This window comes from Barbus barbus (genome assembly GCF_936440315.1).
Source record: "Barbus barbus genome assembly, chromosome: 7".
Taxonomy (NCBI): domain Eukaryota; kingdom Metazoa; phylum Chordata; class Actinopteri; order Cypriniformes; family Cyprinidae; genus Barbus; species Barbus barbus.
In genome coordinates this window covers 23,468,092-23,482,831 of record NC_136735.1, presented here as the reverse complement: position 1 = coordinate 23,482,831, position 14,740 = coordinate 23,468,092, and the positions used below count along the sequence as shown (strand labels likewise).

Genomic DNA, 14,740 nt, shown 5'->3' with positions numbered 1-14,740 from the left:
TCATTGAACCATACTGAAACTAAACAACGAGAACTAGAAAAACTATGAGACAGAAAAGCAATTCACATCCTGTGGCTCCTCTTAGTGGATAACATTAGTATTACATTGATTTGTATCTTTGAGGTTGAGCATGACATCTGAAAATGTTAATGCATTTGACACACAGAAACTTTGTAGAAATTTCACAGTTGTACTGTAGGAATGAATTGGATGAATCACAAGTAGCGGTATCAGAAGCCAGCAATAATCAAACACAAATAAGGAAATGAAGATAACCCAAAAATGAACAGAATTATTTACCATATAAAGCAGTAAGCTATTTTAGGGAGGAACAGCAATTCTTATAGTTGCCTATAGCAACATTTCATAATCGTGACAAATGGCTTATTTAATAAGCCTTACAGTCTTCGATGTTTATGTTTCTCAACTTTTTTGACTCCAAAGAACAAGTGAAAGACAATATTTGAAGGCACCATATTTCTGCTACTTCTGTTGTAATGATAATGTGGCTAATTTTCAGATCAAAACTAATTAAATTCCAGAATGATACGATTTATTTTCAAGTAGGCTACTGAGTGTTCTTCAGGGTTTACACTTTTTTCTATTACCAATGAATTTACAAGACTTTAGCTGTTTGTGAATACAGAGTTTTTAAAACGTAATTTTCTACCCAATAAAATATGTTAGAGCTGGACCTAAAATGTAGTACATTTAATTTTATTATTTTCCATGACTTTTTCAGGTTTTTCCATCACACTTTTTAAATGACCTCATCTAATGAGTTCAAATAAGAAATATGGAGTCAGCTTATATTGACTTTTAGCTAGTTTCGCTTATGTTTTGGCTTGTTTTGTCTTATTGTAAACCATTTCAAAATATTGTGTGACCTGGGAGTTGTGCTGGGACCCCTAGTGCTTCCTGGCCCTGTGGTTTAGATAATATTGTTGGCATTCATCTGGCATTATCCTATATAAAATTGAGCTCTGTTCTGACTATTCAAATCCTGTCTTTAAGGGAATATAAACAGATGCTGACCTCGCCTCCCTGTGAAAATTCCTCTTTACCACTCCACCTCCACCTGCATTCTTATTTGCTTTTTATTGTAATTTACTACGCTTTTTAAGCAAATATCTCTATGAAGCCACAGCCCCCCCCCCCCCCCCCAAATAACTGAATTAAAATTAACAAAACGTGCTACTTAATATTTAAATGTAAATATTAAAAATTAAAAATATTAAAACTAAGTTTTTATTCATTAACTGTGAAAGTATATATGAAAGATGCTGTTCAACTTTCATTAGCAGACCAGGGGTTTTGAAAAACAGGTTTATTACCCCTTTGCTAATAGATAGATAGATAGATAGATAGATAGATAGATAGATAGATAGATAGATAGATAGATAGATAGATAGATAGATAGATAGATAGATAGATAGATAGATAGATAGATAGATAGATTAGAAATTAGATTAGAAATTTGATTTCCTTGCAGTGTAGGCTACTTTTTTTAAACTAATTTTCAAAGTGAATTATGAAATATGCTAAAATATAGCTAAAATATGTTCAGATTCAATTTAAATATAAAATATCAATTGCTTTGTAAAAAAAATACAAAGATAAAAATTAGTCCGAAATTAGCTAACATCTCGGTTACGTATGTAACCACGGTTCCCTGAATAGGGAACGAAATGCTGCGGTGATGTCACCGTATGGGAACACTCTTTGGTGTGACGAATGTCTGAAGCCCTGTACCATCCCACCAATCCTATTGGCCAAATAGCGATTGGCACCGCCTAAAATATGCGTAAGCATAGTATACCTGCGTGCCGCACGCTATTTCAATCAGATTTCATGGTCTAAAGAAACGCTATCAAAGGTACGGAACGGCCTGAACCGCAGCATCTCTTTCCCTATTCAGGGTGGTTACATACGTAACGGAGATGTTCCCTCTCAATGCTGCTGTGGGGGAGGCACGGCCCGCGAGTGTCCCCCCTTGGCGCCGGCCCTGCTTGGTTGCAGCAAAATCTTCACCAATCCTCGTGCGAAGTCCATGCACAAAGGTGAAATAGAAAGAGCTTGTAAATCCCCAACTCTCTTGAGGGAGGATAAAGCTAACAATAGGACTGTCTTTAGAGTCAGGATTTTTTTCAGTCACAGTTTCCAAGGGCTCAAACGGATGTCCTGATAGCCCCCGTCGTGAACCCTGCATAAACCGAGAAACCAGGGGATGACGGCCCCCTTATATGCTGTCTATGTATGCGTTGTTAGCTGATATAGCTGCCACGTATAATTTAAGTGTGGCTAGCGTTACTCCCTCTGAAAAACGACTTTTGAAAAACGCAACTCCAGTACTGAAGCGATGGGGCAGTAAGCTGGATCCATATCACGACTCACACACCAAGTAGTAAACAGTTTCCATTTGAAGGCATATAAATGTTTCGTAGAAACCGCTCTGGAATTACAGTAATTATAGTCTCGGCAGCCTCGGCTGAAAGACCGGAACATATTAACTCATTCCACTCAGAGGCCACACCCACAGTTTCCATAAATTGTGGGGGGATAGGGAGAACCATAGCGGGCAATGCGTAGTTGTGCTCGACGTGAATAAGTCCACTTCCGCTTCTCCAAACACTCGCCATATGCAGCTCACCATTTGAGGGTGCAGCCTCCATTCCTCTTCCTCCAGGCACTGTCTCGACATTCCTCCTTCCGCTGTGCCTCCGTCCATGTTCCGTGGGCTCGGCGTCCTTGACAAACAGCCCCCCAACCTGTCAATGACGTGCCCGTCGTGACAGTCTCGCGGTGAAAACAGACCCCCAATCGAACTCCTACTCCGAGAAACTTGGACGACGTCCAGGTCTTCAACGTGAGAACACACCTCCGTGTCACCAAAATCGTTCGATGCGGATGACAACGGGAAGAAATCCTTTGGCTTTTTGTCCACCATTGAAATGGGCGCATGTGAAGTAATCTTAGATGGATTACAGGGGACGCTGCCGCCATTAAACCCAAAAGTCTGAGGCACAAACTCACCGTCACTGTACGACCTGCTTTGAATTGGCGAAGGCATGACATGAATGACTGAATGCGCGGGGGAGACAATTGTGCTCTCATCACGTGAGAATGCAGATCTATCCCCAAAAAGGTTATCCATTGGCAAGGGATCAGAAACTCTTTTGGAGATTTGTGCATAAGCCCAGGCTGCTTAGATGATTTAGCGTGAGATCTCGATGAGAGCGTGCTTGAGTCTGTGATTGCGCTAATATCAGCCAATTGTCTAGGTAATTTAGCACACGAACACCCTGGAGCCGCAATGGGGCCAGAACTGCGTGCATGCATTTCGTGAAGGTTTGTGGAGCTAGGATCTGGCAGAAAGCGGTTGATTGCTGCTTCACTACCCTGAATTTCTCCACCACCGCAGTGACTGAATCTCCAAACAGTCCATCCTTGGAGATTGGGATATCCATAAGAAAAGATTTGTCCTTTTCCTTTATGTCGGTGAGGTTGAGCCACAGGTGGCGCTCAACCGTCACCATCCCTGTCATCGAACGGCCGACTACTCAAGCAGAGTGCTTGGTGGCACGTAGCGCCAAGTCCGTAGCCCGCCGCAGGTCTTTCATAGCCTCCGGTGTGATGCCTTCTCCCTCGTTGAGCTCCTTCAATAGCGCCACCTGGTAGGCCTGAAGCACCGCCATCGAGTGGAGCGTGGCTGCCGCCGGACCTGCAGCCGAGTAAGATTTCTTGACGAGGCTAGATATGACTCGACACGGCTTCGACGGGGGCGAGACTTCCAAGCCGTGGCTGAGTTCGGTGTGAGATGTTCAGCCAAAGTCTTTTCCACTGGCTGCATTGTTGCATAACCACGGCCCGCCATGTTAGTAATGGTGGTGAAATCCGTGGCTGCGGCGTTTGTGATGCGCGTTGAAAACGGCTGCTTCCAGGACCTCGAAACCTCCTGGTGGAGGTCTGGGAAGAAGGGGAGCGGTTTACGGGGCTGAGCAGGTGCATGACTAGTTAAAAAATGGTCGTCCAACTTAGATTGGGACTGGGCCTGGGCCGTGTCTGCCTCCCAATCCAGCCCCAGTTTATCCACCGCACGAGTTACCACGTCCAACAGCTCGCTGTAGGATGGGGAGCTGCGTCTCTCCTGTCCGCCAGGAGGGAGAGATCTGCATGTGTCGGACAGTAAGTCCTTCGACTCCAAGGCCGCGGTGGACAAAACATTGTCATCATACAGCCCGCAGCCGAAGGAGATTGCACCGTAGGCCACTGGGCGGGCCATAGATCCTCGTCGGCGAAAACAACGGGCTCCACGAAGTTTTCGCTGACCTCTTGCACTCGATTGGGGGAGAGTGAGCGAGATAGAGAAAACTCCAGCGCATCACTGTCCTCTCAGTCCGGGTGGCACACGTCGCCCCAAGCCATCGCCTCGTGCGGCGCCTCGGCAACTGCAGAAGTGACACGGCGGGGGTTGGACACGGGGGCGACCTTGAAGAAAACTTCTACCCTCGAGTGCAGAACTTTCAGTCGCAGGCCATCACAGTGGGAACATGTCGACAGGCCGCTAAGCGCCGCCTGCACGTGATGCAGGCCCAAGCACACCACGCACCTGTCATAAATGTCCCCTGCCATGATAAACCTGCTACATGGATCCTTACATCTCCGATGACTCATCGTGTCCACGAAGAGGAGTTAAACACTGCTCGAGAAGAAAAATATTGCTGAGAACGTGGGATGCTTTCTAGGGCACAGAAAAATTCGCTTTCGCTTTCCTGAAGGAAATGAAATATAAGTGAAATAGCGTGGGCCACGCAGGTATACTATGCTTACGCATATTTTAGGCGGTGCCAAGAGCTATTTGGCCAATAGGATTAGTGGGATGGTACAGGGCTTCAGACATTTGTCACACCAAAGGGTGTTCCCATACGGTGACATCATCACAGCACTGAAGTGACCTATGAAAGGGAACCACTGTTTACATTTCTTCTGAGTCTTGCAGGGCTGCCAGGTTTTCACAACAAAACCAGCAACAATTGGTACTCAAAACTACCCCATGTAAAAATCGCGTTCCGCTGGGTAAAATACATGTTTTCGGCGGGGTTCCCCTGGTAAAATTAACTTTTTAAGGGCTAAATATCATGTTATTGGGGTCACTTAAACCCACGGACAAGAAAAACAACCCTCGGAAACAGTATTAAAGTAGCCCAATTCCGTGGTCTTGGCAACACTGGAGTTAAGCGGACTTCTTGCGTCTTTCTGACCTAACTTCTTCTTTAACGTTTTATGGTGGTTGACAAACCAGCTTAGGTGCATTTACCGCCACCTACTAGGATGGAGCGTGGAGCATTGATGTTAAGAGAAAAAGATAAAAAATAATAATAATAATAATTAAAAAAAATAAAACATCAAACTTACTAGTATCAATTCTTTAAATCCTGTTTATTAACTCTGTATCTTTCAGATACTTAATAATATGTAAACATGTCTATAGTCACATCTTTATTTAATTTCTGGAGTGAGATCTGATTTATTTCTATATGAAGTGCTTCTGTAAGTTGTAATCTTTCATTATCATATCCTTTACATTCTACTATATATGTTCAACTGTTTCAGGAAGATCACATTTAATAGAAAGTCCAGGCTCGTGTTTTCCTATTTTATATAATGAATGATTAAGTGCAGTTTGTCCAATTCTAAGGCGAGACATTATGCTGTCTTCCTTTCTATTCCCAAAAATTCTCTTCTCATTTCCAACTGTTTTTTGAATATTATATAAATGTCGTCCTTTATTTTCACCATCCCATTTACTTTGCCACATATCTTTTAATGCTTTTTTAATTAACCCTTTTATTTCTAATTTACTCATTGGAAAATTAAATTGTATGTCTGGATGTTTTAATGATTTTTTCGCTATTTGATCCACCACTTCATTTCCTTCTATTCCTATATGTGCAGGTATCCATACAAAAGAGATGACTGTTTTTGTTTGTATTCTGAACAAACTTTGTAAAATATCTGATAAAATGTCTTGTCTAGTTGAAGATTTACCACTCTTTAAATGTGATAGTGCTGAAAAAGAGTCTGAATATGACCACTACAGGTATATTGATCTCTTCAACCCACTGAAGAGCCAATAATATGGCAATCATTTCTGTAGTATAAACTGATTGCTATTCTATACCTGAACCTTGGAACATATATTGATGCTGCTGTGTGTCCTGTTTTGGATTTAGATAGTAGAGGGGTAAAATTGAAATTATTATTATTTTTATTTTTTTGAGTGGAATCATTGAGATATAGGCTAATCCATTCTGCATACTCCGGTACAGTAGGTGGCGGTATGCACCTGTTGAATCATGATTGCAATCCGCCATAAAATAATAATAAGAAGAAGCTCGTTCGGCACGTCGCGCCCGGAAGTCTTGTGTTTTCCACGTCCGGTTCAGCTTGTGATTGTTTGATGTGTGGTGAAGCTTTAAGTTTTTCTTTAGTTTGACCGCCGTGACCGTTTTTTAAGAAAACAGCAAACATGACTGAGGTAAACTGGGGCTTTTGTTTAATTTGCGAATGTTTCAGATTGATAGTCTAGCCACATAGTTCCGTGTTTGTGCATGAATGCGGCGTGCTGTGTTTCTACACATGTGTGGTCATCTGGATATATGTATCTCCAGCTTCTAATAGCTTATAGGTTGTTGTTTTTGCCTGACTGATCCGGTCGCCTCATATTGAATTTCGGTGTTTGTATTCCTACAGGACGTGCAGAAGCACTCTGTCCACACGCTTGTGTTTCGTTCTTTGAAAAGGACGCATGATATGTTTGTATCTGATCATGCTAAACAAGTAGCGCTGGACGAACAGAGGTAAATACTCAACCCTGTTGCTCTCAGGCTTATAATACTGAAAATCTGGCTTGTTGGTGATACGATGTAACCAACGAACGTTATTGGTTTTGTGCAGGTAGTTTAACTTAACAGGATAATTGCTGAAATACGTACATTTTACAAGTCTGTTTTTTATGAAAAGCCTGTAATTATTGTTTGTGAGTCTGTATATCAAGCTAAATGGCTCGTTAATGCTACCTATATTTTACTACTTTATCTTTAGCTACAAGGTGAAGATGACTGTGAAGATGAGAGCAGAATACAAACCTGTGTTACACATGCCTGTGTTGAAAGAGGGCAGAGACAGAGGGCCACTCCACGCCTCTGACCCATATGGCCACCCGGGATACCCACTGCCTGGTATAATGTGACCTGTTTCTTTTTGGAATTGATTTACGCAAACTGAACTCTCGGTCCTTTGTGTTTTATTATATTAATGTTTTTAGGGACTAAACGTCTCAAATACGTTATCAGTGTAATTAGCAACTTTGACTTTTCAGTTTGCTGTAATTGTTGGACTTAATTTATGCAGATGTTGGTCCAGATTACTTAGTGACAGGAACTCATCCGTATCCATCAGCTCCAGGTAAGTCTGTTTAAGACGGAAAACCTAGATGCTGAACATTTAAGTTGATTGCACAGAACTGTATTTTCCAAAGAGGCCTAATAATTTATTTTCTAATGTTTTCAGGAGTGGCCCTCACTGCAGATACACAGATACAGAAGATGCCCAGTGAAGCAGGTGTTCACTCAATGGCTCTGGCCCTTCCTCCCTCTCAAGCAAGGTGATAAATTAAATACCAATACTTCAGATCTGGTTTAGTGCTGCACAATTTGGGGCCAAATTCTAGCTTCAGGTTTGCAGTGCTTGTTTGTTAGGTTTTTGAGATGTTTTATTCCTTGCTTTGCAGGCAGGAGGCCAGTCGAACTGCGGCCGGTTTGGCAGATATCCACAGACATGCAGGAGGTGCAGAGAGATCTCAACCCCCACAACACGTGCTGGTGAGCATCAGCTTTTATTTTTATATCAATGATTACAATTAATCCTTTTAGATTTAGTTGCTTGTTCTTAGAATGTAATGTCAATTCATGAATGAGAAATGACTGCTCTTAACCCATGTGTATTTCAGTAGGCTACCTTTAACTGAACTAATGATTTTGTACTTCTGTGTGTAGATGGTTGCACATATTTTTCAAAGATGAAGTTCATGGCATAAATTTATGTTTTTTGCCTTGTAGTCTCTCATGGAAGGAGGCACAAAGACTTCTGCACTGGTGCCAAGAAAGGCTCCTACCATGCCTAAACCTCAGTGGCATCCACCATGGAAACTGTACAGAGTGAGTGCTCCAGGAGTTATTCAGCATGCTTGTTTATTTTATTCCTGAGTACTTGTGAATAGAAACTGTCATTGTTTTTAATTTGTTGTTTGTTTGGAAAGCATGTGTAATTGTTTCATTTTAAAGGCCATTATGATACAGACAAAAAAAGGGCAGTTTACAATGATGGAGTTTCATTGGATATGATGATGATCTTTGGGTCTGTCTCTCAGGTGATTAGTGGCCATCTAGGCTGGGTCAGATCTATAGCAGTGGAGCCTGGAAACCAGTGGTTTGTGACTGGATCGGCAGACAGAACTATAAAGGTGATCTATCTGACTTCAAATTAATTGAAAGAAAATGAAATGACAAAATGGCTTAGTGTGATTTATCATATTGCAAAAACTGTTGTTTAATATATATAGTTCACACTAAGCCTTATTAATTCTGTAGTAATATAAGTCCATCCGTTTGTCTGTCTGTCTGCATATTATCTATACAGATCTATTTATTTATTTTTATATGTGTGTGTATACTGTCTAAGAAGTGCAGAATTGTTCAGCCCTACAAACAAGTACAGCAAACCTAGGTTTTTTTTATTATTAGAAAAATCGCAATTACATTTTCCCCCCACAACATGGAGCCCTAGTTAAGATAATTATTAACTTGTATAGAATGTTATGGATCAGGAATAGTGTTAAGCTTTTGTTCTGTAACGCTAGATCTGGGATCTTGCCAGCGGTAAGCTGAAGTTGTCTCTGACGGGTCACATCAGCACGGTGAGAGGGGTGGCTGTCAGCACACGCAGCCCTTACCTCTTCTCCTGCGGGGAAGACAAGCAGGTTAAATGCTGGGATCTAGAGTATAACAAGGTAGAAACTATACAAACAAAAACAACGTGCGTTAAGTCTAAACTTTACTAGGAACTTTACTAACTTACAGGATACAGGCATGGATACATTTTTCAGATTTCTGTTGTCCGCAGGTTATTAGGCACTATCACGGTCATCTGAGTGCAGTGTATGACCTTGACCTCCATCCTACCATTGATGTACTAGTGACCTGTAGTCGAGATGCCACAGCGAGAGTAAGATGGCAGTCCTCACACTTTTCCAGCTGATTGACCATGAACATACTGTACAAAAGTACTAATATGTATGTGTGTGTATATATATTATACATGTATGTATATTGTCTGTGTGTGGCAGGTTTGGGACATCAGGTCCAAGGCAAATGTCCACACCCTTTCTGGACACACTAACACAGTGGCCACAGTCAAATGTCAAAGTGCCGAGCCACAGGTTATTACAGGTATGCATCCAACTTTTATTTGTTTTTCTTTGATTCTGCCTTCTAAACAGATGCTGCTGCTACATTTCTAAAGGAAATACCTTGTGTTCTGTTATGTTCATATGCTTTATATTTCTTCTTCAGGAAGTCATGACACCACCATAAGACTCTGGGATCTGGTTGCTGGCAAAACAAGAGCCACGCTGACAAACCACAAGAAGTCTGTCAGAGCATTGGTGCTCCATCCCAGACAGTAGGCTGCTTATGTGTAACGTGATTTTAAGTGAACAAAAAGTAATTCTGTAAGAAACATGGTAAACTAATATAAATATAGTTGTCAACACAACAGTATAAAGTAATTTAAGTTGTAAATTACAGCCCTATGAAGTTCAATTCCCAATTTGTTTCACATTCTGTTTCCATTTGTCATAGTTTCTTTAAAAACATTTTTTATTATTATTATATATATATTTTTGGATGCTGTCTTTAATGGTTTGATTAAATTTATTAATTAAAAATTATTATAACAATTTTAGCCACAATTTAATTTCACAAAAATCATAGGTCTCAAATCAAATAAAACAATGTTACAGATGTAACATACGCTAAATTCCAGCTCCATAAATCTGATTCAAGTAGGGCTGCACAATTAATCGAATTTCTAATCGCGATTACGGTTATGGATGCCACGATTACATAATCATTCAAAGCCGCGATTATAAAAATAAATAAAAAATGCCCACTTGCATTATTCTGTGTGCTTCAGAGGTGTTTGCAGCGCGAGGTTTAACAAACTCAAACACACTGGATAAAAGACTTTGTCTAAGTGATAGTCGTTGTCACTCTGTTGTGCATGATAGATATAAACTACAAACGTGTCAAAAGCGGAACAAAAGTTCGTTTGAACTGTGCGCCACACTGACCTTTTATCCGTTCGCCTCAAAAGAAAGCAGTGCAGCACAAGCTTAGAGCATATGCGTTTATTACAGTGACCAGTCGTGGTCACACGCTAAACAACGCTGTGAAATCCAGTAAGAAGCACTCGAGTTCAGTGCAGAGTTCTCCAGGACAAATCACATCTCTTTAATTTAAACCAGTTTAATGCCAAATAAATCGGAGCTGTTATTCTCATCAACACTGATGCAGAAACAGTGCAACAACGATCCAAAATTTGATGTGATTTGTGGATTGAAAAGACGTTTCAATCCACAAATCACCCACATTTACCATAGTTTTACTGTAGTAACACTAACGGTAACAATGGTACAGTGGCAGAAAAGTAGGATATTCATATTGAGTATTATTATATTATTAATATACTGAATATGTTAAAGAAGTAATGGAATATAATTAGATTATTTTGTTAATTATTCTATCAGTTGATGTGGATTTGTTATTGACAATGTCTTTAGGCTACTGTTTTTCAATGCAAACACCATAGAAACCATATAGTTAGGCTACGTTTTTACCATGGTAATGAGATGCTGTACTTTTGGTTATGTATAAAAGATGAGGCTGTTACAGTTTTCACAATGGTACTGTCAAATGTACATCTGCATCCCAACTCAAGCTCCTGTTCTAATGTGCATTTCTAAGAGACAACTTGTAATATTACATGTTCAGTGCTACCAAATCAGGTGCTAGCGCCACCGCTCTCGAATGTTAGTCTGGAGCCCTGATAATATAAATTGTATTGTGAAATGTTACTGAAATTTGAAATTTCGTCTGTTTAATTGTAAATTAAATGTATAGCTTTAATAAACAATTTTTTCTATTTTTTTCTTTTAGTTTTAGTATAACATTATTATACTATGCATAATTTTACCTTTTTTTTGTTTAAAGAAGAAACCAAACCAATGTATAGTTGACATTTGAGGCTCAATGCTATAGAAATCAATAAAAGTTCAGGAAGAGTGTTTTCAGCCTTTTCTTGTAATATATATTTTATATAAAAATATGGCATGCAGCTTCAAACAATGGTATAAATCTGTTCAAAATAATTGTTACTAATAATCGCAATTGCAATCTAAAGGGAATCGACAATTATAATTTGTTATAATCGTGCAGCCCTAGATTCAAGTCATATTCATATTTTCCTTGCATAACCCTCTCTTTAATAGGTACACCTTTGCCTCTGGTTCTCCAGACAACATTAAGCAGTGGAAATGTCCTGATGGGAACTTCATCCAAAATCTTTCAGGACACAATGCTATTATCAACACTCTGGCTGTCAATTCAGATGGAGTTCTGGTGTCAGGAGGTGAAATACTCCTTAACTCTTTGTTTCAAAGCCAGTCCTGCTAAAAATCTATTGTATATAAACACTGTTGAATTTTGTCTGACATTTGTTCCCTTTCTTTTTGTGATACCTTCTCTTACATACCATTGTTGCATCTGTCCTTGGTTATTCTTTTTCATATCAGCTGATAATGGCACTATTCACATGTGGGACTGGAGGACTGGCTACAACTTCCAGAGGATTCATGCAGCAGTGCAGCCTGGTTCTCTGGACAGCGAGTCTGGCATCTTTGCGTGTGTGTTCGATCAGTCTGAGAGTCGGCTCATAACAGCAGAGGCTGACAAAACTATTAAGGTCTACAAAGAGGACGACATGGCGGTAAGTTCTTGGTTTATTATTAATTCTCACTCTACTCAAATTATTATTGATGATAATAATAATAAAATCAATTTGTTGACTCTGAAATATTCATAATGGGAAAGTTTATCAGATGGAAAAGAATTGCCTTCGTGTTCTGCTGTAAACTCTCTAAATTAATTTTTATTTTTTTTCTCTCAAAGACTTTCAAATATTTAATTGACTTTTTTTTTCTCTTTCTTTCAGACTGAAGAATCCCACCCGGTTAATTGGAAACCTGAGATTCTGAAGAGAAAAAGATTTTAATTTTTGCTGTATTTTTTTCAGTTTTTTGAAACCTTTCATTTTGTTACATTTTAGTACGCTGATTTCTAACAGTTTCTGCTTGAGGCATAAATGTAAACAATACATTCACAATTTAAGTGAAGTCAGGAGACTTAAGATCAGATGAGACATTTAGCTTTGTTCTACATATAAAAAAAAAAAGAACATTGCTGTTGTATAGATTTCTTGTATACACTGTTTTTCCCTGTCTACTCTAAACAGTATAAGCAGGTCTGTGTGACCAGACCTGCCAATTATTCATTCTGAAAGGCAAGAAATCCTACAGTCTAATTGCAATGCCATGTTATTTTTTCACATCTGATCACTATTGCTGCTCAATCAGAGAAGCAAACAAAACGACTTTGTAAATATTTGCAGACGATGGCTGTTTATGGTTTGCCAAGTTTAAATAAACTGAGCAGTTGACATTCATAACTTGGCATTTTTTGACAATTTACAACAAATCCCTATGAATGAATGAACTGTCTGTACCATAGACTGGTCTGTACAATAGATTTTGTCTTGAAAATTGTATTGTTTCCTGACCTAATTTGTAAAATAATAGAAACTTGGTTTAAAAAAAAAACATGGTTTTCATTATATTGGACTAGTCATAATCATTTCATGAAAATCATACATTTAAGAACAGGGAGTGCAAGCCAAAAAAAGTTTACAACAGATCCTCTGCACCCTCATTCACCAAATTGTAAGTTTGTTTTAAATATATAGTCTGATTAGTTCAAGAATGTAATGTGGAAAAAATATACAATTAACTGAATTTGTAGTTTAAATGGCATTTATACTTTGTGACTTCCTGCACTTGCTATACTTCATACTTCAGTACAATAAAATATCTAAAATGTTATATTAGTTATTTTATAGTAAATCCAAAAGGACTAGGGAGTGGAAATGGCATCAGAGCTAATGAGTGATCCTCTGCTGCCATCTACTGGTTATAATGGTGATTTCATGTCATTTTCATCTTAAAAGTCTTGTTTTCCACCAGGAGACAATTTTTGGCACTTTTTTTTCCATGTTATCTTAACAAATGAAAAGTGAATTTTACTGCACAACTGCAGAGTTAAAAAAAATAAAGGCCTTGTATCTTTGTCAACCTTTCCACTCATGCTGAGTTTGCATGGTTGAAGACTGCAGTACTTTGATCATAAAACTAAGCATTATATATCATCTTACTGTCCCTCAGCTCCTCCCTTCCATTTACAGTCCCAGGAATTCTGATCATGCACACCTGATGCCATTTACCTTAATTAAGGGCATTTTTTAAGCACCACTAATATTATCTTTTGACCATAAATATAAGCAGCTGTACCAAATTACATATTTTTGCTCAGTTTGGGCCTTTGAATAAAACTGATGTGTTTTTTTCCACACTTAACCACCATGGCTGTAACAGCATTTCACGAGTTTGTGTACCCAGATAATCTTAGCCTTAGTGGTAAACAGATTTGGCTCCATGTCTAAAATGAAGAGCTCAGAGAGACTATTCTACTCAAGCTCCAATAGCCCCCTATAGACAGAAAGATAAAATAAATGATTAAATTTGCATAAAAGGAGGAGATGGGGAGGAGGAGGAGGGATGCTGAAAAAACTAACGGCGGAAGTGGTAAGAGGCTGTCTTTTATACTTGGATATTAATTGGAAGATTAGATGGGCGTACTCCTCCTGAAATTACGTCAATAACTTCACTTTGCAGGGACGTGCTATCCCATCTGGTTTGCACTTAGTGGGGTCATCAATTTGTTTTCCAACAGGACATGACCCCTAACATATCTCTAGGTTATGTAAGAGCTATTTGTTCTAGAAGAAGAGTGATTGAGTGCTGCATCAGATGACCTGGCCTCCACAATCACCCGATCTAAATCCAATTGAGATTGTTTGGGATTAGTTGGACCAGAGAGTGAAGGAAAAAGATCCAACAAGTACTCAACACCTCAGGGAACTCCTTCAAGATTGTTGGAAAACCATTCCAGATGACTTCCTCATGAGGCTGACTGAGATAATGCCAAGAGTGTGCAAACTGTCATCAAAGAAAAAGGTGGCTATACTTAGAAGAATTGAAAATATAAAACATTCTGGGTAAACACATATTTGTTGACTACATAATTCTGTATTTAGTCTGTCATAATTTTAATACCTTCAGTATTAATATACAGATTGAAAACAATAAAATAAAAAAAAAACATTGAATAAGAAGGTTATTGCCCGAATAGGAGGTGTTTCCCTACCTATGGACCAAAAGGCTAGGACTGGATCCAGCATCTCTGCCATGATATGATCATGAATAGGACAAGTGGTTTGGAAAATTGAGTGA

The 14,740-nt window shown here is 39.2% G+C and overlaps 2 protein-coding genes across 2 annotated transcripts in view; one reads left to right on the top strand and one right to left on the bottom strand.

Annotated features, from left to right (window-relative positions):
• Nucleotides 1-3,536, bottom strand: part of LOC306872717 (protocadherin-23-like) — a gene marked incomplete at its 5' end in the record, with an annotated part of 38,719 nt that extends 35,183 nt beyond the window's left edge. Inside the window, 2 exons of the mRNA XM_079421471.1 lie at nucleotides 2,651-3,081; nucleotides 3,296-3,536. Coding sequence (XP_079277597.1) covers nucleotides 2,651-3,081; nucleotides 3,296-3,536 — 672 coding nt within the window. The remainder of the gene's footprint in view (nucleotides 1-2,650; nucleotides 3,082-3,295) is intronic.
• Nucleotides 3,537-6,382: 2,846 nt separating this feature from the next.
• Nucleotides 6,383-13,520, top strand: LOC306873063 (pleiotropic regulator 1-like). Its single transcript, XM_079422069.1, has 15 exons — nucleotides 6,383-6,538; nucleotides 6,754-6,860; nucleotides 7,105-7,241; nucleotides 7,414-7,467; nucleotides 7,573-7,666; nucleotides 7,793-7,883; nucleotides 8,121-8,219; nucleotides 8,432-8,524; nucleotides 8,921-9,070; nucleotides 9,184-9,285; nucleotides 9,407-9,509; nucleotides 9,633-9,741; nucleotides 11,609-11,748; nucleotides 11,912-12,105; nucleotides 12,331-13,520. Exons 1-15 carry the CDS (start codon nucleotides 6,530-6,532, stop codon nucleotides 12,388-12,390), a joined length of 1,542 nt encoding a protein of 513 aa, XP_079278195.1. The 5' UTR covers nucleotides 6,383-6,529; the 3' UTR covers nucleotides 12,391-13,520.
• Nucleotides 13,521-14,740: the final 1,220 nt, after the last annotated feature.

Bases quoted from the DNA above. Each gene is read 5' to 3' on its own strand.
- LOC306873063 (XM_079422069.1), top strand. The intron at 6,861-7,104 runs GTAAATACTCAA...CTTTATCTTTAG, and splicing joins GTAGCGCTGGACGAACAGAG to CTACAAGGTGAAGATGACTG. The intron at 9,286-9,406 runs GTAAGATGGCAG...TGTGTGTGGCAG, and splicing joins GTCGAGATGCCACAGCGAGA to GTTTGGGACATCAGGTCCAA.